The following is a 26,619-nucleotide window of genomic DNA, read 5'->3' on the forward strand; positions in this document are numbered from 1 at the left end:
ATTATAAGATATTTAGAGCGCATCCTTAGCTAAAGAGATTTATAGCCTCCGTGAGTTGGCAAAGTTGGGGTTGCGGGAAGATCCTGGGGATAAGGAGGAAAAGACTGAAATATGCAACGTCTCCTCCGCTCAATCCCCGCTCCCTTTTATAAGGAGCAGTTTCCTAAATGGAGTGGGTCTTTAGCACAGACTCAGCTAAGGGACACGAATTTTGAGAGAGGGAGGGAGGGAGAGAGATTGAGATTGACTGATAACGTGGCTCTGGGAGTTTGGCCAGGACTGAAGAGAGGAAGGGAAGGGGAGATACGTAGACATCTGACGATTTAATAGGAACTGCTTTCCAAACAGAACGTATAGTTTGGGCAAAGGCTTGTTGGCATGAAAAAGCATGATGTGCTCAAGCAGTTAATTTTCCAGAACTGCTGAAGGGTATAAAGGGGAGGTGCGAGACAGGCGTTCAGGAATCAGATCCACGCATGAGGAGCGTTGGGTTTTATTCAGAGTAAGGCAAGTCGCCACCTTTCTCGGGGCCTCAGCAAAATAAGGCATAAATCAAAGACACACTCTCTCCTCCTCTCCCACAAAGGTTCAGAAGTCCGCTTGCCAGCAAGAGGAACCACTGCCTCCCAAACCAAAACCTGCAGATAGTTCTCGTTGCCCCGTCAATGACGTCATGCATTCCTAGCGACGCAGGCGCAGAAGAACTCGGAGGCGAGCTGGCTTAGCCACCTCCCAATCTTGCTCCTCATTGGCTAGAAGCAACTGCTTGTCTAGGCCGATGTTAGCGGCGACGTAGGCGGGCCCAATCTTGGTCGCTAAGATACCACGTACTTCCGTTTCCTCCTCCCCCTCTCCTAGGCTCCGGCAAACTTAATCTCGTCCCTTCGGCCAATGGCAAATGGGCGGTAGGCGGGACCTTATTTGTTCGGACCAAAGAAACGCAGGCTAAGCCCGGAGTATCGCAGCCAATGAATGTGGGGTAGCCCCTGTAAAGTGGCTCGGGCGTCCCCACGCCTTTCTTTCCTCCTCCCAGCCCAACCCCTCCCCATCCCGGTTTTAGCACGGCGCTGGCCGCAGTCTTGACAGGAACGGGACGGGCCCAAGATGGCGGCGGCCGATGGCGACGACTCGCTCTACCCCATCGCGGTGCTCATAGACGAGCTCCGCAACGAGGATGTTCAGGTCCGGAAGCAACGGGGACTTGAGGAAGAAGGGAAAGGGGACCTGGGGGCACGGGCGTCCCTCGCGGACAAGGTTCAGTGTTCGCTGGGAGTGGCGGAAGGGGCGGCGGCCAATCAGCATTCCGTTTTCATATGTTAGGGTCCCCGGACTCGATGAGACGGTGCCCGGGATTGGTTGTCGGTCCAGCGGAGGGCGGGAGCGAAAGCGAGCTTGGAGGGTCCTGGGCCTGCGAAGTGCGCGCGGGGCCCCGGGCCTACGAGGCCGCGGCTCTGGAGAGAGTCGACCGATTGGGTGGGGGAGAGGCGAAGGAACGGTTCGGTGATTGGCGGCAGCAGCCCTTGAATGGCGCCTCGGGGATGCGGTGGGCGCGTGACTTGCTCCGAGTGGGGGAGGGGCCGCCTGATTGGTGGGGGGTCCGGGTAGTTTTCACCCTTCACGGTTTCAGCGGCTAAGGCTCTGCGCTGTGGGGTAAACTTCCCAAATGGAGACTGAGACGTGAAGACTGACTATACAATTCCTGCCCTCCACTCTCTCCAGTTTTGGTGTAGACCCCCGAAGGGGAGAGGGGCGAAAAGCTCACTCCCAAAGTGGGAACTGGCCAAATTCAGGTACGAATTACGAGGTGGAAACTCGCCCCCCTTCCAGGATCCTCCCGTTGAGTGGAGGGTGGGCAGTGTACTAAACAGACTAACATTTCTAATGTGTGGGAGCGGGAGGTTCAGGTATCTGAGCCCAGCAGGCGAAGTGTTGAGAAGAGGTAGGGTTCTAGGGTTTGCCTATCCCAGCCCTGCCTCTCACCCGAGTGACCTTGGGCCGATTACTTCACCAATCTGGGCCTTTGTTTTCCATAAACTGTGGTCTAATAATAGTCCTGGTCTCAATGGGAGTTTGTAAAGGGGCTGAACGAGTTAATAATACGAGTCATATAGAACGGCGCCCGGTCTGTTGTAAGGGCCCAATAAATGTTAGCTGTAATTGTGGGGAGTGGTGATTGAAGAGTTTCGATCCTCTCTTTGGGCCTCAGTTTCCCCATTGATAAAATTGTGCGGGTTACACTGGCCCAGCCTCTGTGGTTTGGGCTCTTATGACCGTAGTTCGGGAGTCAGAACAGCAAGGCCAGCTGCCCAGTGAATGTCGAAGTGGTGGCAGATGAGGATTAATCCAGAGCTAGATCAAGTGAGGCCTGTGGACCAGCAAGGCAAAGACTTTGGTGAGGTGGAGGAGCCAGTGCCAGGCTTTGCATAGAGGAATGACATGCTCTGAGTTTTTGCTGTCGAATAGGGCCCAGGCAGGAGCAGAGAGACCTTTCTGGATGCCACTGCAGAGCAGCACCAGCATTGGCAGGATTGGGGGTATCTTGAAAAGGAGAGTTGTTGGGGTTTGCTGGTGGTTTGGATGCGGTGTGGTGAGTGATGGAGGAGTCAAGATGACTGAGGTTTGAATGCCAGCACTAGCCGTGTGCTCCCTGTGTGCCCTGGACCAGTCAGTGCCTTGCGTGTTCTGGGTCCAGATTCCTCATCTGTAAGGAATAATGATGAGTGAGGAAGCAGCATCTGCCTGGTTGGGAGGTTGCAGTGGAATTGACCCCTTAAGAAGGCATTCAGTGATGACCTCGTTCAGTTGTCATAGCAGTTTATGGTTTTATATTTGAAAAGTGAGGTTCAAAGAAATTGCTTCCTTAGCCAGTGAGAAGCAGTGACTGGGTTGCATTGGCTCGGGTTGTTTGGGGCCCCACGTTTCTTAAAATGTGGTCCACGGGTGGAGAGACCAGGTTTCTGTGTTACTTATACTGTCTGCTTCAGTTTTCTCATCTATGAAGTGGGAATAGGGAATTCCCTGGCGGTCCAGTGTCTGGAACTCGGCACTTTCACTGTATTGGGCTCAGAGTTCAGTCTGTGGTTGGGGAACTAGGGTCCCGCAAGCTGTGCAGTGGAGCCCCCCCGCCCTCCGCCCCAAAAGTAATACTTAGCATTTCATAGGGATGTTTCAAGGATTAAATAGGTTAGTACAAGGAAAATGCTTAGAACAGTGCGTGACATGTTTTAGGTTTTCATTAAATTTAGTCTGCCGCTTGTGGTAAGGTGAGGGCTTCATCTCTCAAAGGTGAGATGCTTCAGGAATTTAAAAACTATTCTCTTAATGGTTACTATAGAGCAGTGGGTCTTAACAGGTTGTCACGACTGGTGGGAGGAGTGCCGCAAGCAGTAGCTAGGTATGCTACCCAACATCCTGCACTGCCCAGGCCCTCCCTTCACAAGGGATGGTCCAGCTCCAGAGGTCAGTGGTGCCGAGGCTAAGAAACCCTGCTGTATGCTAGCCTGCTAAGTGCTTTGTGTGTGTTTGTTGAGTCCTCACAAAAGAAATCTGAGATAGGTGCTGGGTTTTTTTCCAGTAAATGATTTTTGATTGTCAAATCTGAATCCACAGAGAAAATAGTACCAAATCCAGATTCAGCAGTTTTTTAAAAAAATTTTATCATATTTTTTCACCTGTTTCTCATCCTCTCCCACACACTTTTTTTTTTTTTTTTTGCTGAAGTATTTTAAAAATAAATCCCATGCCCCAGATACTGTCTCCTACACACTTCATTATGCACCTCTAAAACCATGGACTTTTTTTAATTTGGCTGTGTGGCACAGCATGTGGGATCTTTGTTCCCCAACAAGGGATCAGACTAGTGCCCCCTGCATTGGAAGCATGGAGTCTTAACCCCTGGACAACCAGGGAAGTCCTAAAACAATGGGCATTTTAATAACCACAGTGACATTATCATACATCAGTTCAGTTCAGTCACTTAGTCGTGTCCGACTCTGCGACCCCATGGATTGCAGCACCCCAGGCCTCCCTGTCCATCACCAACTCCTGGAGTTTAGTCAAGCTCGACATTGAGTCAGTGATGACATTCAACCATCTCATCTTCCGTCATCCCCTTCTGCCTTCAGTCTTTCCCAGCATCAGGGGCTTTTCAGATGAGTCAGTTCTTCACATCAGGTGGCCAAAGTATTGGAGTTTCAGCTTCAGCATCAGTCCTTCCAATGAATACTCAGGATTGATCTCCTTTAGGATTGACTGGTTTGATCTCCTTGCAGTCCAAAGGACTCTCAAGAGTCTTCTTCCAACACCACAGTTGAAAAACATCATACATGACAAAGTTTTTACAGTGGTCTTTGATGTCATCTAACAATAAATTCATATACATAAATCAGATTTTCCTGATTGTTCCAGAAGTGTCCTTTTACAATTGGCTCCTTTAAATCAGATTCTGAATCTTCATTCTGAATGTTTGGTCATTGTCACACAACCCAATAAATACTGAAATAGGACTTTGCCAACAGCATTGGGTTTCAGGGCAGCACTTTGCACCACCAAGCTGGGCCCTGTGGAGACAGAGTAGGCCCGGAGGTGACACAGAGGTGGCAGTGCCATGGGTGGAGGCAGACCAGGGTTTCAAGTCCTGGTCTGGCAACTTGATGAGTTACTCAACCCTTCTGGGCCTTGATTTTCTTGTTAAGTGAGAAAAAGGGTGGGAGACACACCCGGCAGGGTGTGCTGTGAGGATTAAATGAGATAAACTGTGTAAAGACAGCAGGTTCTTGCATGGTCTAAGACATTTTGGGTGCCCACACCTTAGAAATATGACGTCCCAGACTCTGGTTTCTTTTCTGGAGCACATAGAGAACATGGGTGTTTGAAGCAGAACTCAGGAATCAGGTTGCTCTGAGAGTTTAGTTGGTGTAGGGTGGTGGTGAAGGATGTGGGTTCAAGATCCAGGCTCTGCCGTGCCGTCTCTGGATGACCTGCATTTTTAAAGACTTGAAAAATATTTATGCTTGCTGTTTTTGACCCAGCCCTGTACTCGGTTCGGGAATCACCAGCTGGTAACAGTCATGCCCCTTCCTCATCCCAGAGACAAATCACCTTCCAAATGGGGGAGCAGGCACCACCATAATTATAAGGCCAGGTAAACTGCTAAGAAAGGACTCGTTTGTGCTGCGGTTTCCAAGGAGGTGGGGAGATTACTTTTTTCCTTTCTATTTCAGGTGAACTATTTGTTCCCTGCTCAAGAAATAAAAATACATGAGAAATAATGATAAGAATAATGGTTAACACTTGCGTGCTTGCTTCATGCCAGGCTCTGTCTTCTTTATTTGATTATCCCAGCAATCCTGTGAGACAGGCATTGTTGTGATAACCATCTTACAGTGAGGAAACTGAAGTTCTGAGGTAGCAGGGATTTACCTGGGGACCTTAGCCAATTGGTAAAGCCAGAGTGCATACTTGTTCATTCTTTACTTTAAAAAAAAAAATCAGATGCTCCAGAAATAGAGATTGTGGTCCTCATTTCACTCTGGTGATGCAGAACTTTTCACCCCCATCTGCCTGCACACACCCACACACATTATGTTCATTTAAAAACATGATTCTTCGTGGAATGAGGTGGAAGGATGTTAGGATTTTATAGACGTTGAAGAGGCACTTGCGTCACTCCCTGGGCGTTTCCAGGGCTGAGGCTTGTTAAAGCAGCCACCTTGCAGCGCCTGCCACCCCGCTCATTCCCAGCCACCGGCTCTACCAGACTGTAGCAGTTTGGAGCATATTCCCCCAGGTTCTTTCCTTCTCTGCCTGTAGAAATAGATGTGTAGCCTAGATTTAAAAAAATTAATCCAGCATTTATTGGACTCTTCTTGTTTGCCAGGCTGTGCCCTGGGATTTGGAGGCACAGAGTGCAGAAGACAGAATCCCTGCCCTTGTGAAGCCCACGTTCTGGGGGGGAAGGAGAAACAGTGAACAGAGAAGTACAGTTGACCCTTGAACAGCACAGGTTTGAACTGTGTGGGTCCACTTACGTGCAGATTATTTCAGTAGTGAATACCGTGGTATTACGTGGTCTGCTGCTGGTTGAACCCACAGATGTGAAACTGAGATGCGGAGGGCCCATTGTAGGTTAGACTCAGGTTTTCAGATGAGCGGATTGCGGGCGCCCCAACCCCGTGTTGCTCAAGGATCCGCTGCCTGTGTTGGAAATGATGAGAGTTAAGATGTGTAGTGATGTGGCTGTGCCGGTGTACCCGGGGCAGGCATTGGTGAGGAGCCCTGGTGTGTCTTGTGGGAAGCTGAGGAAACAGCATGTCAGCAAGTAAGAAGATCTGACCGTAATGTTTGTGTTTTAGTAGCTGTTGAGGGAGCTACTATGACAGGAACCCAGGGAGCAAAGAGAGGGAATGGGAAGTGAGGACGAACCTGTACACAGGAGCCAGTCCTGTTGGGCCTCGTAGTCCACAGGAGAGCCTTCGGGTGTCACTCAGCGTGAAGCGAAGACATTCTACATGTGGGACTGTACTCCATGTGGTCATATCGGGGAAGCTCTGTGGATTGAATGTGACATGGATTTTAAAAAGTGGTAGCGTTTCTGTGTGGATGTAGTGGTGAGAAGGGAGTTTTTATTTATGATGTCTCGTGTAGTAGGCTGAGGGCTGCTGGGGACACAAGCAGCCCTGGCTCACGGTGATACGTGTGGTCGTGGAACCATGGGTGTGAGCAGAGAGGTTCTGCTCATCCTCCTACCGCTCATCAAAGAGGAAAATCTTTCCTGGACGTTCCTTGGCCGGCTTGTCCTTATGTCTTTCTGTCCAAAAAGAACTCAGTCACTGACTGGGGTAGTTAGGATTAAGGTTGGCTGTAGTAGTGTCACTCAGTCGTGTCTGACTCTTTGCGACCCCATGGACCGTAGCCCGCCAGGCTTCTCTGTCCATAGGATTCTCCAGGCAAGCATAGTGGAGTGGGTAGCCATTCCCTTCTCTAGGGAATCTTCCTGACCCAGGGATTGAACCTGGGTCTCCCACATCGTAGGCAGATTCTTTACCATTTGAGCCACCAGGGAAGCCAAGGTTGGCTGTAAATAATAGGAAGACTCTGAATAAATGATACTTAAATGACTCACATCAATAAGTCTGGCGGTAGTTCAAGCAGGTGTGACACTGTAGGTGTTGTGGAGTCCCAGGCTCTTACACGTTGTTCTGTTGTCTTCCATCCCGCCCTCCCCAGTCCCAGGTTACCTCAAGACCCCAAGATGGTTGCTGAAGCCCCAGCTATCATAGGCCCATTCCAGACAGGGAAGGAAGGATGAAGAATGTGACCCCCATCTCCCCATAAGAGCACTTCTAGAAGTCACACACACCGTTCCCACTTGGATTTCACTGGCCAGACATTAGTCTCATGGTCACATCCAAATGCAAAAGTGATTTAAAAATATCTTTGCAGGGACTCACATGCATAGATGGAAACCAGAGGTCCTAGGCGGCAGTATAGCCCAGTGCAGGAGCTCTTAACCTGGGGTCCGTCTGGCATTCAGGGCATGTCCATGACTTTGGGTGAGGAAGATAACATCAGGGAGTGCCTGTGTGCTTCCCACTCAGATTTCACTGGCAGTTCACGTTCACCGTATTTAGTTGTTTATATGTTTCTGTAGGTCTGTTTCTATATACATTTAATCTTTGGCTAAAAAGAAGATGCAGGGCCTGTGATGTTTAATCTGGAGACCCTCTTGCTGCCAGGCCGGTGAGTGGACCACTTCAAGCCCAGGTGGTCCAAAGACCCAGTGACACTGTGTGAAAAGTGGGGTGTTTTTCTGAGGAGAGGCCACCATGGCATTTCTTCAGGCTGTCATCATTGTGGTTGCCAGAGAGAGTCTTAGCGCCTTCAATCGGAGGGGGTGCAGGGTCCCAGGCACGTTCCGCCCTCTTCAGAGCCGCACAGCCCGGGGAAGAGCAGGCCGAGGGAGCCCTTGCTGCTCCCTCTTCACCATACTCCCTTCTTTCCGCTCCTCCTCGGGGGAGGAGTCCGCTTGTGCTTGGGCTGGCGAGGCTGACGGGCCTACCCAGCACTGGGGTGTCGCCTTGCCCTCTCCGCACAGGAGCTCACGGCTGCAGCCCCGCTGTCAGGCTGAAGACACAGAAGGCCAGGCCACCCGAGCAGCTGGGGTTGGGTCCTGGCCCACTCAGAGCTCATTCAGACAGCTGTCTGCGCCCCCGAGCCTACCTCCATGCTGGTGGAAAGGTGGCATTGGTTGTGTTCCCTGGGATGAGGGCATCAGATGAGGTCCTGACACTAACATTCTGAGCCTGAGGCCTGCCTTGTGTTAGCAGAGGGTGCGATTTCAGGGGTGGCCACGACAAAGCGCCGCAACTTAGGTGCTGCAAACAACAGAAAGGGTTCTCTCTCAGCGCTCTGGAGGCCAGAGGTCCGAGGTCAGGTGTTAGCTGCATTGGTTCGGGAGGTTCAAGAAGTCCGAGATCATGGTGTTAGCTGTATTGGTGCTTTCAGGAGGTTCAAGTTTGAGATCACGGTGTTAGCTGTATTGGTTCTTTCGGGAGGTTCAAGAAGTCCGAGATCACGGTGTTAGCTGTATTGGTTCTTTCGAGAGGTTCGAGAAGTCCGAGATCACGGTGTTAGTTGTATTGGTTCTCTCGGGAGGTTGAAGAAGTCCGAGATCACGGTGTTAGCTGTATTGGTTCTTTCAGGAGGTTGAAGAAGTCTGAGATCATTGTGTTAACTGTATTGGTTCTTTCAGGAGGCTCCGTGCCTCTCCCCAGCTTCAAGGGGCTGCCAGCCATTCTTGACAAATTCCTTGGCTTGTGGACACAGCCCCAGCTCCCTCTGTTGTCTTCACACGGCCTTCCCTCTGTGTCTCTTCGTCTTCTCTCCTGTCTCTTGTAAGTCACTGCCGTTGGATTTCGGGCTCCTGTCTTTCCTTTCCTCTCACACCCCTCCCACACTTAGCACTTCTGACACCAGATGGCTTTCCCCCTTCCTGATCAAGCAGTTCTTGGCAACACCTGCTGGATGTCCTACAATTGGCATTAAAGCAGGCCCCCTCCATGGATTTGATTATTTGCTGGAACAGCTCACAGGACGTGAGGAAACACTTGCATTTACCAGTTTGTTATATAATAAAGGATGCAATAAAGAGTCTAGATGAACAGCCATGTGAAGAGATGCAGAGGGCGAGGTCAAGGGAACTTTTGTCCCCTGAAGTTGGGGTGCATCACCCTCACGGTATGTAGGGGTGCACCCCAAGCCCCATACTCTGAGGTTTCTTACAGAGGCTTTATCACATGGACGTGACTGATCATCCGGTCAGTGCCCCTCTTGGGGGAATGGGGCTTGGGGCTGGAAGTTCCCAGCTTCTGAGCATGGCTTGCTCTCTCTGGTGACCAGCCCCATCCAGGAGCCCAGCCAGAGTCACCTCATTAGAACAAGAGACATTCCCATCACCCAGGAAATTCCAAGGAATTTGGGGGCTCAGTATCAGGAACCAGAATTGAAAATCAAACATCAGAACAAGAGATGCTCCTTGTGTTCCTGTCTCTTAGAAAGCTTCAGGGGTTTAGGAGCCAGGAATTAGGGGTAGACACATACTTTTCTAATGTTTCATGGCACCACCACCACCCCCTGCCCCAAATTCAGGACGATCTCGAGGTGCTTACTTAGTTACATTTGCGTATTTCACATTTACCACTACTGAGGGTTAGGACTGGGACGTATCTTTTTGCAATCACTGTTCAACCCACCGTACTAGTGGAATTACTACTGCTACTGCTAGTCATGTTTTTACAGCAGTGTCATTATAATATTGTTTGTTCTGTTATCACCACTGTAAACCACCATCTACCATCTAACCCATCACTGGGTTACAATCCCCGCTCCATGCCGCAGAGCTCTGTGACCCTTAGAAGGGACTTTGACTCCCTGAGCCTGTTTGCTGTCCTGGGGTAGGGCCTGTAACCCTCTGCCCTTAGCTTGTCGTGAGAGCTAAATGAGACGTGCAAGTGAGTACTCTGCCTGGGACTGGGCCCAGCACAGTAGGCTGGGAACGTAGCTGCTGCTGCTGTTAAGAGCACAAGGTGGAGTGTGTTAGTGGTATTGAGCCAAAGAGTGGTGGGCACAAGTAGGAGGGTGGGGAACTTGGGCATGTAGGCACAGTGTCAGACAGAGTGATCCTGGAAAGTGCTGAAGGGGGTGTTGGCTCAGTGAGACCCATCGGGTACTGTTGCTGAGGCTGCCGCTGTAATTTAACAGCTCAAGGTCACACAGCCACTTGGTAGGCTTGCGTTACTCAGCACCCACACGTGCTTAGCGAGGCTTCCAGCGGCCGACTGGGTCCAAAACTATCACCTTAAGTGTGGGCTTGCTAACGTTCTCCCTTCCTTTTCTTCTTCCCCTCGTTAGCTTCGCCTCAACAGCATCAAGAAGCTCTCCACCATTGCCTTGGCCCTCGGGGTCGAAAGGACCCGCAGTGAGCTTCTGCCCTTCCTTACAGGTACAGTGGAGTCCTGGGGCCCACCTGGGGAGTGGGGAGTGGAGTGGGGGCTTCTGGGGTGGTTCCTGCCAGATAGGAGAGAAACCTCTCCGTGAGTTTAACAGATTGTTCGTAAGTGCGGTGTGCTGGGCGCTGGGGGCTGGTGCAGGGACTAATGGAAGGGGGTCTGAAGGCAGATGGAGGCTGGTTTGAATTACAGCTCCAGTTAGAAGCTGGTGACTTTAGGCAAATTACTTAACTTCTCTGTTCCATAGAGTTTTTATGTATGAAACAGGCATGGTCATCATGCGCTATAGTGTTGATGTGAGCATTAAACAATAATAATAGTAATAATAGCTAATACTTACTGTAAACTGACAATATGCCAGATAGTGTTCTAAACCCTTTCTTGTGAGAATTAAGTTTGTTCACATAGAGCTCGTGCTCTATGCCACCATCGTTGTCAAGATTATCTCACAGTAACTTAAGGCAGGTAAGACTACCGCCCTCATTTTATAGATGAGGAAACTGAAGTATGGAGAGATGAAGTGACTTAATTGGTCGTGTAGTTAGGAAGTGACTCAGGATATCTGTCAAGTCACGCTGGCTCTGAACTTGACAGTATTGGTGGTCTCTCTTCCCTAGCATCGCACACCTAATCACTCATTCCCGCCGCCCGCCCAGGTAGAGGGTGGCTGCCAGGTTGAGGAAGCGGACTGGAGCACGCTTGTTCCCCAGGGTGAGTCAGCTGTGGGGCGGGACTGTAACCCAGTCTGTCTTGTCCCGCAGACACCATCTACGATGAGGACGAGGTCCTCCTGGCCCTGGCGGAGCAGCTGGGCACCTTCACCACTCTGGTCGGAGGCCCCGAGTACGTGCACTGCCTGCTGGTGAGTCTGGAAGCCGGGAGGGCCCCTGCCGGCCCCTGGGGCGTCAGAACCAGGATCCTCGCAGGGAGGGGAGAGTGCAGGCCAGGCTGGGGTCATCTTCTCTGAACCTTGATGATTCACTTTAACCCAGCAGGTCAGCAGGCTTTTACTATATTTGAACGAAAACGCACCTGTCTTCCTCACTGTTGACTGGGTGTGTCTGAGCAGCGCCAGGCCTCACCTGGCCCTCTGCATGTGAGGTTTTCAGTTGGGAGTCAGGCTCCACTTACTTGCTGGGTGACTTGTAAGTCACCTGACTTCTCTGTGCTGTCCTTTCCTCATCTGTAGAAAGGGAGTCCTTAGAACTTACATTGAGGACCACCTCAAGAAGCCTTAGTGCAGGACTTGGCATGTAGTAAGCACTCAGAGATGTCAGCTCCGTTGTCATCCTGTCCACGCTTTGAGGTAGAGACAGTCACACCGTCTATGGCCGTACCACCCTGGACTCGCCCGATCTCATCTGATCTTGGAAGCTAAGCAGGGGTTGGTCCTGGTTAGTACTTGGATGGGAAGACAGTCACACTGCTAGTGAGTGGCAGAGCTGGGATTCCAGGCTTGTCCCCGTGACTTTTCCTGAGTTCCTGTCCATGTGACCCTGTGTTGGGTGATGGCGAAGGTCAGAGATGGTCAGATACTGAGAGTAACTGCTGTTTGGGAGAAGGGAAGGGAGGAGGCGCTCCAGTCCTGTGGCCTGGGTTGAAAGAACCTTGGAGGTTGCTCAGTTTTCACTGTTCCTCAGAACCGCCATTTCCACCTGTGATTCTGTCTTTCATGATCCCTAAAGATATGTCTTCATATTTTGGTATCTGCACTTGATGGTGTTTTGTAGTTAGTCTGCAGGCTTTCTTTTAGTGGTATACGTATCATTGCCACATTTTTAATGAGATTGTAAAAAATTTGTTCTTGATTTTTTTATTTTTTATCACGGTGAGTTAGTAATAGTTACCATTATTAATCGCACCTTTATTAGTAATAATGGTGGTAAATAGTTACCATTATTAAGAAGTAGTTACCGTTTTCACCACTCTTTTTCCATGACATTAAGTACATGCACACTGTGGTGCAGCCATTGCTATTGTTCATCTCCAGAACTTTCTCATCTTCCCCAAAGAAACTGTGCTCATCAAGCAGTAACTCCCCAAGCTCCTCACCCCAGCCCCCAGCAACCACCATTCCACTTTCTGTCTCTGAGTCTGCCTGCAGACATACCTCAGAAATTGTGGGTTTAGTTCCAAACTACCATAATAAAGAAAGTGAATGTCACAATAAAATGAGTCACATGAATTTTTTTGTTCCCTAGTACATATAAAAGTTATGATTACACTTTACTGTTGTCTATTAAATGTGCAGGAACATTCTGTCAAAAAAAAAGATACCTATCTTAGTTAAAAAATACTTTCTCACCAAAAAACACTAACCATCATCTAAGCCTTCAGCAAGTTGTAGTCTTTTTGTAGTAGTAACATCAAAGGTCACTGATCGCAGATCATCATAATAAATACATTAATAATGAAAATGTTTGAAATATTTTGAGAATTGTTGAAATGTGACACAGACTCAAAGTGAGCAAATGCTATTGGAAAAGTTGATGTTGATGGACTTGGTGGGTGCAAGGTTGCCACACACCTTCAGTTTGTAAAACGCGGCACCTCACGTAAGGAAGCATACATTATGCAGTCTTCTGCGAAAGGCTTATTGCATTTAGTATAACGTCTTCAAGGAGTTCATCCACGTTGAAGCTTGTGTCAAATGAGATTTCTTTTTCACATGTAAGGGCCTGGCCCTTTTGGCTGCTTTTGGAAACCCCGAGATTTGCTTTCCCCGGCCATGTCCCCCCGTGACAGTTGGTGGAGCTGGAAGCTGGAAGCAGCTCTGCTCCCTGGATTGGACACTCTTCAGCCAGTCTCTGCCCCTGCTGTCCCCTCCTGTCACCTTTGCCCGTTGCTGCAGTCCGTCACCTGCCTGGGTCCTGGAAACATCTCCATTTATGATTTCTTTCTGCTTTCTGTCCCTGTCAGGCCAGGTTGGACTTCAGACCACAAGCCTCCACCCACATGTTTATTTGAACAGATTAGGATAAAAATTGAGTCTCCCTTCTTTAAGTCAGTAATTCCTGCATTCCTGCTCTGTGCTAGGAGGTCTGCTGGGCTCCAGGTGACCCCATGGTCAGCCGGTCACACGTCCCTAAAGGAGCACGATCACTCCAGGCCTCGCAGTAACAAGAGTCTCGAGCCCCAGGTTCTCCAGTATTGTGAGATCCTTGTGTGGTTGCCTGTCAGAAACCACAACTCTGCCTTTCAGCCCTTTGGAGGTTCTGGAGCCAGCTGGCCTGGTTTAGATCCTGGCTTGTCACTGTTCCATCTCGGGCAAGTTGCTTAGCCTGGCTGTGCCTCAGTTTCCTGTTAGTTTAGAATGGAGACAGTAACAGGACGTGCTTCACAGGACTCGTGAGTTAGAACCAGCACCGCTGGAGCTGTGGCCCTGCTAAGAACATGCAGTAAATAGACCCTGCTGTCAACATCAGTGATTATTACTGCACTTGGAGATGCCAGGGACAGCTGTGGCCCTCTCAGAAGGTGACATGTACAGCTTGGGGGTTTGTACACCCCACTGAAGCGCCTTCAAGGACCTGTGCGTGAGGTTCTCTGTTGTGGTTCTTCAGGGAGGAGACACTGGGTGTGCGTGGGCCTCTGGTGATCAGGGAAAGCCTGTCAGAGGAGCTGAGTCCCTGCAGGGGGGCAGCCGGAAGCTCGGGGGGGCTGGGGAGGAGCTGTGTGCTGATCTGTTCTGCCCCACAGCCGCCCCTGGAGTCGCTGGCCACGGTGGAGGAGACGGTGGTGCGGGATAAGGCAGTGGAGTCCCTGCGGGCCATCTCGCACGAGCACTCCCCCTCCGACCTCGAGGCCCACTTTGTGCCCCTGGTGAAGCGGCTGGCGGGCGGCGACTGGTTCACCTCCCGCACCTCAGCCTGCGGCCTCTTCTCCGTCTGCTACCCCCGCGTGTCCAGTGCCGTCAAGGCGGAGCTTCGACAGTGAGTCCCCCGGCCTCTGGGCCCTGGCGAGACCCCTCCTCCCGCTTCTGCTTGGTCCCCTTCTCTCAAGCCTCAGGCTCTGTTAGGCCCATCCAGCACCAGGAAGCCCCTGAGCTCTGCCAGCCCTCAGAGAGCAGGTGTCTGGACATGGCCGGGTGTCAGTCCAGACACTGCCTCCTGCTCATTTAGGAAATGAAGACAATGATGGTTCTTCCTCCTGTTGGTTATTTAAAAGAATTATTGTGTATAAAACGCTTAGGACAGACTCTGGTACATGGCAGGCACCCAGCCAGTGATGTGTGGTGCAGTCGTTGGCCTGTCTTGGTGTGGCAGATGGGAGGCCGCCGCCTCCACCACCTCCCTCCCTCTTGGCTGAACCCCAGGAAGTTGCTTGCACTTGAAATTTGGCCTGTGGAAGAACCAGTATTTTTAATTGGATTAAAATTTCCCATTAACATGTGTTTCCTCTCTTCCCTCTGGACTCCTGTCTTTCCACCATTGTCCTGAACTGCGGGCAGCACGCCCAGCCCCTGAGCCATCACTCCGGCCAGGACAGCGGCATGCAGCTGCTCGCAGGCGCTTAGAGGGCTGTTCTGGGCCCCTTGTGTCTCTTTAATTGGAAGCAGTTGGTGCTGGAAAGGAAACGCTCTGAGCAGCTTCAGTGCAGCGTCTTAGCTGAGCAGAGGCTTATTTATGTGGTCACAATAATAGATAGAATCAGCAGCTGTGGCTTGCTGTAGACCTGTGCGCTGAGAGACGGCTGGATGTCTCACACACGGCGTCTGGTTTAAACCTCAGTGGCCCAGTGGGGTGGGTTCTGTTATCAGTTCCTTCGTGTAGGGCTGGGGAGACTCAGAGGCTGTCACTTGGGTCAGGATTACTCGGGCAAAGCCAGGAGCTGCAGGGCTGCCTGGGATTTCAGGGTTTCCTCCTCCTGAGCCCCCTCTACCCGCCCAGGTACTTCCGGAACCTGTGCTCAGATGATACCCCCATGGTGCGGCGGGCCGCAGCCTCCAAGCTGGGGGAGTTTGCCAAGGTGCTGGAGCTGGACAACGTCAAGAGCGAGATCATCCCCATGTTCTCCAACCTGGCCTCTGACGAGCAGGTGGGGCCGCCTGCCCGCCCCTCTGCTGCTTCTCCCTGCGGTGGACCCCGAGTCTGGGGAGGAGGCCCAGGGCTGATGGGGCTTCTGCTCCCCCTCCTTGTTCCCATCCTCTCCCCAGGACTCGGTGCGGCTGCTAGCGGTGGAGGCATGCGTGAACATTGCCCAGCTCCTGCCCCAGGAGGACCTGGAGGCCCTGGTGATGCCCACCCTGCGCCAGGCTGCTGAGGACAAGTCCTGGCGCGTCCGTTACATGGTGGCCGACAAGTTCACAGAGGTACGTGCAGGGGCTGTAGACAGTGTCTCACGGACGGGGAGACGGAGGCCTCAGGAAGGAGTGGGGCCACGTGGAGCTGGGGTTTAGTGAAGCCCAGTGGGTCATCCGGGCATCGAAGCAGGAAGCTCTCCTGTCATTTGATTAGCTCACCTGTCAACCCTGGTTGGTTGATAGTGGCAGCTTGAAGTACTTCCTTGAGGTTTCTGAGGCCAACTTAAGGTTCTGTGGGGGAGAACCACAGGAGCAGAGAAGAGTAGCATGTGTGTGTTCCCGACCTACGAACCTTATCTCCTTTGATGGAGACGTCTTTCCTTGGCCGTAGGCGGCCTCCTCCCTGTATGTTACCTGTGGGTTGTGTTCTCATCTCTTCTTATAAGCGCTTTAGAGGTTTTGGCTTAGAGCTCACCTTAATGACCTTATTTTACCCTGTTACCTCTTTAAAGACCCTGTGGTCAAGTATAGTCACATTCTGAGGTACTGGGGTAGGGAGTTAGGGTGTCAGTGTATGAATTTCAGGGGATACAGTCGAGCCCCAAAACACGGCCCAAATGTTAGAATGGTCAGAGTGATGCTGTCAAGCAGGCAGAACAGATGCCATGTCTCTGAGGACAGTGCTCTTTCCATGGAGTCTCAGTGGCTCGTCGCACAGACATGTTTGTCAGGCTCCAGCTCGTGGCTGGGTGTTGGGGGTCCAGTGAATTCGGCGCATTCCTGGCCTTCAAGGAACAGGCAGCCTGAAGGGGGAAGGTCAACTGAGACAGGGAATGCAGTGAGACAGCATGACAGGCGCAGGGCCGGCTGGTGGGCATGGAAGCGCCGAGACAAGGAGGTGCTGCAGCAGGTTCTGGAGGACGAGAGAGAGCCGGGGCAGGAACTGTGTCCCGTGTGTGCAGAGGGCCTGGGTGGTGAGAAGAGCACAGGCAAGAACGTTGGGCATGGCTCTCGGGGGAGAGGAAGCTGGAGAAGTGGGCAGCAGGCCCCTCTCCTTGCAGTTGGGAACCACCCTGCTCCCCCAGGCCCTCACGAAGCAGCTTCACAGCAGAACCTGTGCATTTTTCCTTGCCTGGTTTCCTGAGGGGCAGGGGGACCCTAACCTGTATTGTGTTATTTTAATTGCAAGAGTAATATCAGTTCTGGTAAACAGTCTTAACACGGAAATAATACAAATGAGAAAGTGACAGTGATCATACATCATTAGTCTTTTGGAATCAGGGACAGAAAACCCAACCCGAGTAACCTGAACAGTAAGGCAGTCTGCTGTTACTTTTAATGCAGACAGCAGTGCTCTGCAGTAGGTACCCTCGGGGTTTGAGGAAGCAGAGGCTCAGAGAGGTGCAGGCACTCATCCAAGGTCACACAGATGATAAGCAAGAGTAAGAACTTGAGCCAGGCAGTTGGACTCCAGGGCCACGCTTGTGAGCACAGCCCTGCCCAGCTCCTCGGCACCATACACAGTTCATCACTGCACAACAGGGAAACTGAGGCTCAGAGAGGCTCTGAGACCTGGCTGAGGTCGCCCGTACGGCACCTGCGTTACATCTCAGCAGTGACACTGAGGGCTGCTTTTGCCTCAGTCTTGGTGCCTGTAACTTGATTTTGTTCTCATTCACTGAAGGTGCTCGGCAAGCCCTCTCACCTCCCCCGCTCTTCCTTCCCTTCCTGCAGCTCCAGAAAGCGGTGGGGCCTGAGATCACCAAGACGGACCTGGTCCCTGCCTTCCAAAACCTGATGAAAGACTGTGAGGCCGAGGTGAGGGCCGCCGCCTCCCACAAGGTCAAAGGTTGGTGCTGGTGACCAGAACACAGCAAGCGGGCGTGTGGGTGGTGGGCTTGGTGTCCGAGGGGCTGCAGGCAGAACGGGCACCTCGGGTCTCATCTCCCGTCACCTCCCTCTCGCTGCCCACAGAATTCTGTGAAAATCTCTCTGCTGACTGTCGGGAGAATGTGATCATGACCCAGATCTTGCCCTGCATCAAGGTAACAGGGAGTTTGGTGGGAGGAGTAGAGCATGCCTGAACCTTCTGGAACGAAGGTGGAGATAGGGCGTGAGGGGCAGCCTGGTGCAGACTGAGTTCCCAGCCTCCTCGGACCAGGCGGTGTTGGGTTTAGAGCAGTCAGGAAGCCTGAGGGCAGGCGTAATCTGAGGCTTGGGGCTGAGCGTGATCGGGGAGTGTTTCCTCCTCAGAGCTCACAGCATCTCCTCATCCACAGAGCTTTGAGTTTGGGGCAGAGGCCCCCCGGGGGGCAGGGGTTGTTGAACTCCAGGCACGCCAAATGTGTAAGGAAGACACTCCAGTTCCCCTCGTGCACTCAGGCTGGATCGAGAGGACAAAAGCAGGCAGTGTCTCAGGGTTCGTAGGACTTGAGTCTCTGCAGCCACTGACCCCATGGCTCCCGTCCTCCTCCCTCCCAGGAGCTGGTGTCTGACGCCAACCAGCACGTCAAGTCGGCGCTGGCCTCCGTCATCATGGGCCTCTCCCCGATCCTGGGCAAAGACAGCACCATCGAGCACCTCCTGCCCCTCTTCCTGGCCCAGCTGAAGGACGAGGTGTGGGCGCCGTGGGGCTCTGCACACTGGCGGTGGTGGGCGGGGCAGCTGCTCCCTGGGGTCGCCGGCACCTGCGGCAAATGCCCGGGTCGCCAGGGAGTTGAGTGTCTGTGGGCCTGGGGGGCTGCCCGGTAGCTCATTCGCTTATTTGGCATTTGTTTCATGTGCCTTTATTCTGTACTAGTCTTTTTCCTGGGCATTAGGGATACTGAGAAAAAAAAGGAACAAGACCCTTTTGATCCTCCAGGACCTTCAGAGACTGGCAGTGGAGAGGGACAGATGGGCGGTCCCTTGACTCCCTGATCATACAGGCACTGTGACAGGTTCATGTCTATCCAAATTCAGGCTAAGGTGCCTACTAGAGACCTCAAAGTGCCATGGATTAAATAAGGTGGAGAATGGTTTCTCTCACAGGAATCCAGGGGTGGGGGGACCCACACTGAGGGCGTTGTCCCTGCTGACCCCAGCGCCCTGTGGGTCTGAGGTGGCTGCCCTGATGTGTTCCGTCTCAGCCGGCATGAAGGGAGAGGGCACCGACCAGCAGCAGGCCAGTCCTCTCAGACCCCAGAGAGGGTGCCCATCCTGTCTGCCGATGGCTGACCTTAGGTTACAGGTCTCCAGCCTGTGTGGAGGTCAAGTTGATGCCACATGGCCCAAGGGCCTCACCATAAGTCACATTGTTAGTATGATCTTTTTGACATGGCCCAGGGTCCTTAGATCATCTCCCAGAAGCTGGTGGGGGGCCAGTCCTCTGTTTGGAATGTGCCAAGTTTGAACAGCCTAGGCCTGTCCAGTTAATAACCCTTTACTGCACACTTGATTATTTGGTTCACTGATTGATTTCAGCCCATGCCTCTTCACCCCACAGCTCCCAGAGGGAGATGCAGGAAAAACTGACTGTGGTGTCTGCCCTCCAGGAATATATGATGTTGGACAAGGAATTAAGTATATTTGTGTTCCTTTTCTTAGAGGTTGCTTCAGAGATTTTTGGAAGCAGATGGGAATATAGGTTCCCACTCTGTGCTAAGATAGAGCATTCCTATAAGCCTGCCATAGGTTGAAATGGCATAGAGTGAAGCAGCTGTTTTTTTCTTTGGTAAAAGCACAAATCCTCTTTGGGTTTCTTTTAGTGAAAGCAGGAACCCATGTAAGTCTCTCATAGTGGTGTGAGGTTAACTTTAATGGGGGCTACCTGTGTACATGTGCATGTGTGTTTGTGTGTATGTTAGTCACCCAGTCATGTTCGACTTTGCAACCCCATGGGTAGCCCACCAGTCTCCTTTGTCCATGGAATTCTCCAGGCAGGAATACCGCAGTGGGTACCATTCCCTTGTCCAGGGGATCTTCCCAACCCAGGGATCAAACCTGGGTCTCCTGCACTGCAGGCAGATTCTTTACCGTTGGAGCCACCAAGGAGGCCCATACATGCGTGTAGTGTAAGTCAGAGCCTTGCCTTGGGCTCTGTGTGCGGTGCACCTTCTCAGAACGCTCCTGTCTTCTCCTCAGTGCCCGGAGGTGCGGCTGAACATCATCTCCAACCTGGACTGCGTGAACGAGGTGATCGGCATCCGGCAACTGTCGCAGTCCCTGCTCCCTGCCATCGTGGAGCTGGCGGAGGATGCCAAGTGGCGGGTGCGGCTGGCCATCATCGAGTATATGCCTCTGCTGGCGGGACAGCTGGTGAGAGCGCAGGCCTTGGCCAGGCCCTCTGCCCGGGGAGGTGGGTGGTGCAGTCAGATCTGGGGGCTGTGCCAGGGCCCTGGGGCCCGTGAGGGCCCAGTGGAAGGTGTGAGGGCTGTCGTGGGAGTCAAGGGGAGGGAAGGGAAGAGAGCCCCTCAGGTGAAGTGGAACAGTGCCTGGCTGTTTGCGGGGGTGGGGGCTGGTTTCCCTGGGCTTTGCCCAGATCTGCGCAGTCTCAACCCTGATTTGTTATCTCGTCTCCTGCAGGGGGTGGAGTTCTTTGATGAGAAACTCAACTCCTTGTGCATGGCCTGGCTTGTGGATCATGGTGAGCACCTCCCCAGGATCTCTGGGAGGAGTCTGGGGCTCCAGAAGGGTGTAGGGGTGGATTGTTTGGGGCAGGTGGGGGGTGGGCATCACCCCATTGCTGCCAGGTACATGGACCAGCTCCCTTGCTTTCTGGATTCCCACAGGAGGTCAGGGTGGGAGGTGGATGAATCAGGTCACCCGGGGCTGCCAGGTCCAGTGGAGAGTCCGAGGACCACCTGGCAGACAGCCCGAGTTTGAATCCTACTTCCTGGCTGTCGAACTTTAAACATGTCACTTGCCACCTTTGAGCCCACACTCTATGAAACATAGGGTGCCTCATCCCAGTCTTTGAAGGCCATTGTGAGAATTGCTTATTGTTTTCACTAGGAGTGGCAAAAATAAAAGTTAGCATTTGTCTGTAACAGGCTCCATTCCACGTACTAAGTCATTCACTTGGGCAAATTCAGAGCCTCAGTCTGCCCGTCCGTGCCTTGGAGCTGTTGAGAACGTGCTACGTGAAAACAAAACCCTACCTCTAGCGCACAGCCCTCTCTTTCTCTGCGAGTTTACGGGTTCTCATGTGGCCTGGTACCTGGGGCTGCTCTGCAGGCGGGAGTGAGTGTGACTATGAGTCCCCACCTGCGTCAGTCCCTCACCTCCTGAGTCTCCCTCCCTTCTCCTCCTCCCACAGTCTATGCCATCCGCGAGGCGGCCACCAGCAACCTGAAGAAGCTGGTGGAGAAATTCGGAAAGGAGTGGGCCCATGCGACTATCATCCCCAAGGTCTTGGCCATGTCTGGGGACCCCAACTACCTGCACCGCATGACCACACTCTTCTGTATCAATGTGAGCGCCCACCGGCCCCCACCTCTCCCTGGGGGAGGGGAAGTAGACGGGAGAGGAGGAATGGAGAAGGTCCTCGGGGGAAAGCTGGCTTGGGAGTAGGGAAGTGGTGGGATCTGGGGCCATAGGGGTGAGTCCTTGGGGAACTGCAGACCGGAGCTTGGGCTCCCTGGTCAGAGTTACAGGGCCTTTGCAGGAGGGGACCTGCATGGGGGAGACGGGAAATTTGGCCGACAGAACAGTGATGGCTAGGTCTGTCTGAGCACCCCCTCCTTCCCCACAAAATGTGTGATATTTATGATACAATGGTTAAAGCACAGTTTTCTAGAATCAGACCTACTGTTTAATTCTAGCTCTGCCATATATTGACTGTGCACCTTGAGAAAATTACCTTACCGCTTAGTGCCTCAGTTTTCTCACCTGTAGAGGGTTCATACCAACAATCACAGCCCCAGACTCCTGAGGCCGTGAGATTGATCTGGTTATACAGCTTAGAACAGTGGTTCATATGTAACGTATGGTGTGTATGTAATATGTATACGTATAGTGTGTATGTAATATGTAATGTATGGTGTGTGTGATACGTAATGTATGCTGTGTGTGTGATATGTAATATGTAATGCATGCTGTGTGTGTGATACGTAACGTATGGTGTGTATGTAATATGTAATGTATGCTGTGTGTGTGATACGTAATGTATGCTGTGTGTGTGATACGTAATGTATGGTGTGTGTGTGATACGTAATGTATGGTGTGTGTGTGATACGTAATGTATGGTGTGTGTGTGATACGTAATGTATGGTGTGTGTGTGATACGTAATGTATGCTGTGTGTGTGATTGTAATGTATGCTGTGTGTGTGATATGTATGCTGTGTATGTGTGATATGTAAATGAAATGTAAACAGTAGAAAGTGCTTGTATGTAGTCACTTAAATAAACCATAAACTTAAATAAACCACTTAAATAAACTTAAATAAAACCACTTAAATAAACCACATAACTACATATTAAAGAATGAGATTTAAAAGTTAGCATAAAATTGTTCCGGTAATCCCTTCCCTTGCATCACTCTGGAGACCACGGCACTAAGGAAGGGATCCCAGGGTCAGGGATCCAGTCCCATCCCCAGAGGATGAGGGAGACTCTGAGAAGAGGAGCTGGGATGGGACAGTGTGGGCTGGGGGTTTTCAGGGCAGGGAGACGGTGGAGTTAGGAGGGTGTTAGGGGACCTGGGAACTTGCAGAGAATCAAGGCCCTCAGGCTGGGCGAGTCTGAGCTCAGAGTCCCCCTGATGCTCAGCTAGTTTCACCCCCAAGCCTGACGGCCACTAAGTGTCCCGGTCAGAGGGAGCGAGGACTCTGGAGAGTCACCCTCTGCTGCTCCCTGGCCTGCAGGTGCTGTCCGAGGTCTGCGGGCAGGACATCACCACCAAGCACATGCTGCCCACCGTGCTGCGCATGGCCGGGGACCCTGTCGCCAACGTCCGCTTCAACGTGGCCAAGTCCCTGCAGAAGATCGGGCCCATCCTGGACAACAGGTGAGGCCTGCCCCTCCTCCACACACGATTGCATTTGTATCAACTTCAAAAATGGATCAAGGGGGACGCAGGCGATGGAAGTGCGAATGGTGGTTATTTTGGGGGAAGGGCCTTGTGATGCCTGCACCTCTGTCTGTCCAGGACACAGCTTCACCCCTTAGTTTCTCTCTGAAGGCTACCTTTGTCCCCCAAACAGCTGACTGCCACTGCAGAAGCCTTTCCCTTGGCCCTTACCTCCCTGGGACCCTGTAGGGCTGAGTCCCTCCCTCGGGCGCTCGCTTCTCCTGTTACTTGTCGGCAGTTTGATCTGCCTTCTCCCAGTCTGGGCTCCGTGTGGGTGAGAATCAGGAGGGTTGGGTTTTCCACTGTGTCCACACCTGATGGGCAGTAGGCCTCAGTAGATAATGTTACACAAATCCACGGCGCCATGTGGCCGAGGCTCAGAGGCTTGAGGTTCTGGGTTTACTGCCCCACCTTTCCACACCACCTCACCTGCCTATACCTATTCTGGACCCCCAAGGCCTCTGTCCTGGTTTGTGAGACTTCCAGCCTTCCAAGTACTGGTTGCTCTGGCCCCTGAGAGCTTTCATGCACCCGTGTGTCTGCATCTGTGCAGACACCGAGCAGCCCCGCCCAGCTGACCCCTCGCCTTCCCCCCTCTCTCCCCAGCACGCTGCAGAGTGAGATCAAGCCCGTCCTCGAGAAGCTGACCCAGGACCAGGACGTGGACGTCAAGTACTTCGCCCAGGAGGCTCTGACTGGTGAGGCGTCAGGAATCTGAGACACCGGCGGGAGGGGGTGGGGGTCTGCGAGGGCAATGCTTGGCCTGGGAGCAGCCGTGGGCAGCGGGTTGGCTGCCTTCTGATTCCTGCCTCTTCCTGTTCCCCCAGTTCTGTCTCTCGCCTGATGCTGGAAGAAGAGCCACCGCCAGCCTCTGGTGTCCGCCCTCCCCCGCCAGGCTCCTCCCTGGGGGGACAGTGGGGGGCCTTTGGCTGTCACTCCCTGTGCATGGTCTGACCCCAGGTCCCTCCCCCGGCACAGTTCCTCCCTCAGCCCGGGACTCTGACTCCTCATGTCCACCCCCCACGGGGCTGGGGGCACACAAGGTGGGACAGAGCAGAGACCCTGGGAGGAAGGGGCCACTCCCGCCCTCTGGGGGAGAGACGCGAGCATCCCAGGTCGCCGGCTCCTGCTGCTGTATGGGGACCCCTCCCCCATCTCCTCCACCTCCCTCCCTTCCTCTTGGTGGTTTTTTTGTGTCAATTGTGCCGTTTTTATTTTATTGCCTTTCCCCCCTTTTCACAGAGAAATAAAGGCCTAGAAATAGCTGGTCCTCTGGTCTAAGTCACTAGATGGAGAAGGGGGCCCAGCCTTGCGCTTCTTTCTGGTGAGGACTGACTGGACTTGCCACACCCCTGTCTGCGAGTGAGGAGGATTCCCTGGGAAGCCGATGGGAGTGCCCCTGGCCCCAGGGGCCAGCGGAGTCCTGAGGTGCACTTAGGTTTCACAGAGACTGGCTGAGTGTGTGGTGGTTATAGCAGGTGCCTTGGCGCCAGACTGCCTGCGTCCAGATCCTTGTCCTTCCGTTAATAGCTGTGTGGCCTTGAGTAGGTGCCCAGGCTCAGATTGCAAGACTGTAAAATGGGGGTAACAGAATCTAGATTGAGCGGGACAGGAATGAAGACTAAATGAGGTGATCCACACAGAGTGGGCAGTGATGTTTGACGCATGAGAGGAGTGGGCCAGGAACTCTCAGGATCATCAGGGCTGCGACAGAGCAGGCTGGGGACTGTGGCTAGACAGAACCACTTGTTCTCTCTCAGTGTCTGTTCTTCTGTTTCTTTAATACTGATTAGACACCTGTATTTTTAGTTGGGCACATGGCTGCCTGGATTCAAGGCATTTTCTCAGGGTCTCTTGAAATTCGGTGTGGCATTGCAGCTAAATTCAGGTGAGTAGTATGTGAACAGAAATGGCACGGGCAGCTTCTAGAAGGCATTCCTAAGCGGGGAAATAATGCTTCCGCCTCCCTGCTGAGCCCTGGATGGCGGGACCAGGGACCAGGACCCATCATGTGGACCAGATGGCAGGAGTGGGTGCAGCCATCCCAGGCCAGGACGTGAGCCCAGAAGTGCAGGCCCAGCAAGGCAGCAGCGCAAGACAGGCGGGGCCCAGGGTTCCTGATGCTGTCGAGGCCCACACGGGTTACCTGTCACCTGGTGGAGTTAAACGTATAAGTGACTTAGGGGTTTCATCACTTGGCAAGTCATCCAGATCCTAACTGATGCAGGGGCCAAAGAGCCTTGCAGAGAGGAGCAACAGATGATGCAGATGGTGTGTGTAAAGTTTCACAGAGAATGTGACACCCGAGTGAAATCTGGCCTTGCAGGGACCTTGGCGTTTGGTGGCAGGTTGCTTTCACCAGCCAGCTCTCGTGTTACTGAGTCCCTGCTCTTTGTTAGAGCAGATCAGACTCTGGGGGATGAGGGCGAAGGAGACCCTCTTCCTCGTCGTGCTAGCCGACATTCATTTCCTAAGGACAGGGCCTGTGGTTTAAACTCAGCCCATCGCTCTCTGCACCCCCTGCCTCACACACACATGTGCCTTCCTAAATAGAAACACTTGAAGGACTGAGGGAAGAGTTTGTGGGGTGGGGACGAGGGTAGTGTAATCACTTGCAGCGTGATGTTGAATATTCTGGCTTAGCCAGCAGCCTACCAATAATGAATGACCCATGGTGTCCCACTTATATTTTCCTGCCTTTCAACCCATCCCCCAAAACTTAGTGACTTAAAACAGTGAAACGTATCATACCTCATCATTCTGCAGTCCGGGCTTGGCTCGTTGGGAAGGTTCTGCTCCATGTGGTGTCTGCTGGGGCTGCAGCCTTCAAGGTGACTTCTTCACTCCCACGTCTGGCCCTCAGCCAAGGCCTGCTGTATCTTCTCCCAGCATTTGGCTGCTCCAGGGTGGCTGGATGTCTTTATCTGATGGCTGATGGCTCCGGAGCAGTTTCCAAGAGAACAGGTCCCAGTTTCCAAGTGCCTTTTAAGCCTCTGCTAGCATCACAGGCCAAGTCAAGTCACGTGGCCAAGCCCGAGTCAGTGTGGGAGGGGCCGCTCAAGATGTGAGCGCTGAGTGTGGTTCATTGCAGACTGCGGATGTAACGGTCCTCACATGTGTGGTCCAGAGATGGCTGAGCTCCACTGCTGGTGAGCGGAGGCATCGAGAGTGTAAGGAGATGAGGCTGACTCTGACTCCAGGGCGTGTATTTTGGAGAGAGCTGAAGATGGAAGCTTTACCCTGGGAGGCAGAAGAAACTGCAGGGCGTTTTGGCAAAGTAGTGACAGCATCCGAATTGAAGGGCAGGTTGAGGCTGAGAAACCTGAGAGAATTCTGGTCTAGGTGAGCTGGAGCAGGTGGAGTGAGGGGGGTGGCAGGTAATGAGGGTGACAAGGAAGATTCCCAAGGAGGCAGATTGGGACTTGGTGACGCCTGGATTAGGGGAGTAAAGGGAAGGATGCAGTCACCTTGGCACCCAGAATTCGGATCTTCCCAGTCTCAGCACCCACTACTCCCTGGGAAACGTTCTCGGTTCCTGCAAACCCACACATGCTTCAACATCTCAGTCTTTTGCCTGTAACGTGAACCTCTACCTGGAAAGCCTTCTTTCCTCCTCACTTGTCAGGGGAACAAGTAATTTGGTGTGCAGAGTGGGAAAGTGAGACTGAGTGGCACAGCGAGCATGGAGGAGTAAGTATGTAGGGGTCAGATCCTGAGGAGCCTCTTCAGTAGCAGGGTGGGGGGAACTTGGCCTTGAACTTGGCCCTGAGGGACGAGGTCCAGTAAGACTTGGGGAGATCTTTCCAGGGTCAACAAAGCC

The 26,619-nt window shown here is 52.6% G+C and overlaps 1 protein-coding gene across 1 annotated transcript; it reads left to right on the plus strand.

The window, feature by feature from the left end:
- Window positions 1-1,019: 1,019 nt before the first annotated feature.
- PPP2R1A (protein phosphatase 2 scaffold subunit Aalpha) lies at window positions 1,020-24,062 on the plus strand. Its single transcript, XM_019979617.2, has 15 exons — window positions 1,020-1,182; window positions 10,411-10,501; window positions 11,270-11,370; window positions 14,208-14,440; window positions 15,398-15,545; window positions 15,664-15,819; window positions 17,485-17,599; window positions 17,725-17,795; window positions 18,232-18,366; window positions 19,873-20,046; window positions 20,314-20,374; window positions 21,047-21,201; window positions 22,594-22,736; window positions 23,406-23,497; window positions 23,627-24,062. The coding sequence occupies exons 1-15, from the start codon at window positions 1,105-1,107 to the stop codon at window positions 23,641-23,643; spliced, it is 1,770 nt and encodes a 589-aa protein (XP_019835176.2). The 5' UTR covers window positions 1,020-1,104; the 3' UTR covers window positions 23,644-24,062.
- The last annotated feature ends 2,557 nt before the right edge of the window (window positions 24,063-26,619 follow it).

This window comes from Bos indicus, chromosome 18 (genome assembly GCF_029378745.1).
Source record: "Bos indicus isolate NIAB-ARS_2022 breed Sahiwal x Tharparkar chromosome 18, NIAB-ARS_B.indTharparkar_mat_pri_1.0, whole genome shotgun sequence".
NCBI lineage: Eukaryota > Metazoa > Chordata > Mammalia > Artiodactyla > Bovidae > Bos > Bos indicus.

What these genes read in the sequence shown, in the direction of transcription:
- PPP2R1A (XM_019979617.2), top strand. Translation starts at nt 1,105, where the DNA reads ATGGCGGCGGCCGATGGCGACGACTCGCTCTACCCCATCGCGGTGCTC. An exon ending in TGGCCGACAAGTTCACAGAG is followed by an intron (nt 15,820 to 17,484) that starts GTACGTGCAGGG and finishes CCCTTCCTGCAG; the next exon opens with CTCCAGAAAGCGGTGGGGCC. An exon ending in CCACACTCTTCTGTATCAAT is followed by an intron (nt 21,202 to 22,593) that starts GTGAGCGCCCAC and finishes CCTGGCCTGCAG; the next exon opens with GTGCTGTCCGAGGTCTGCGG.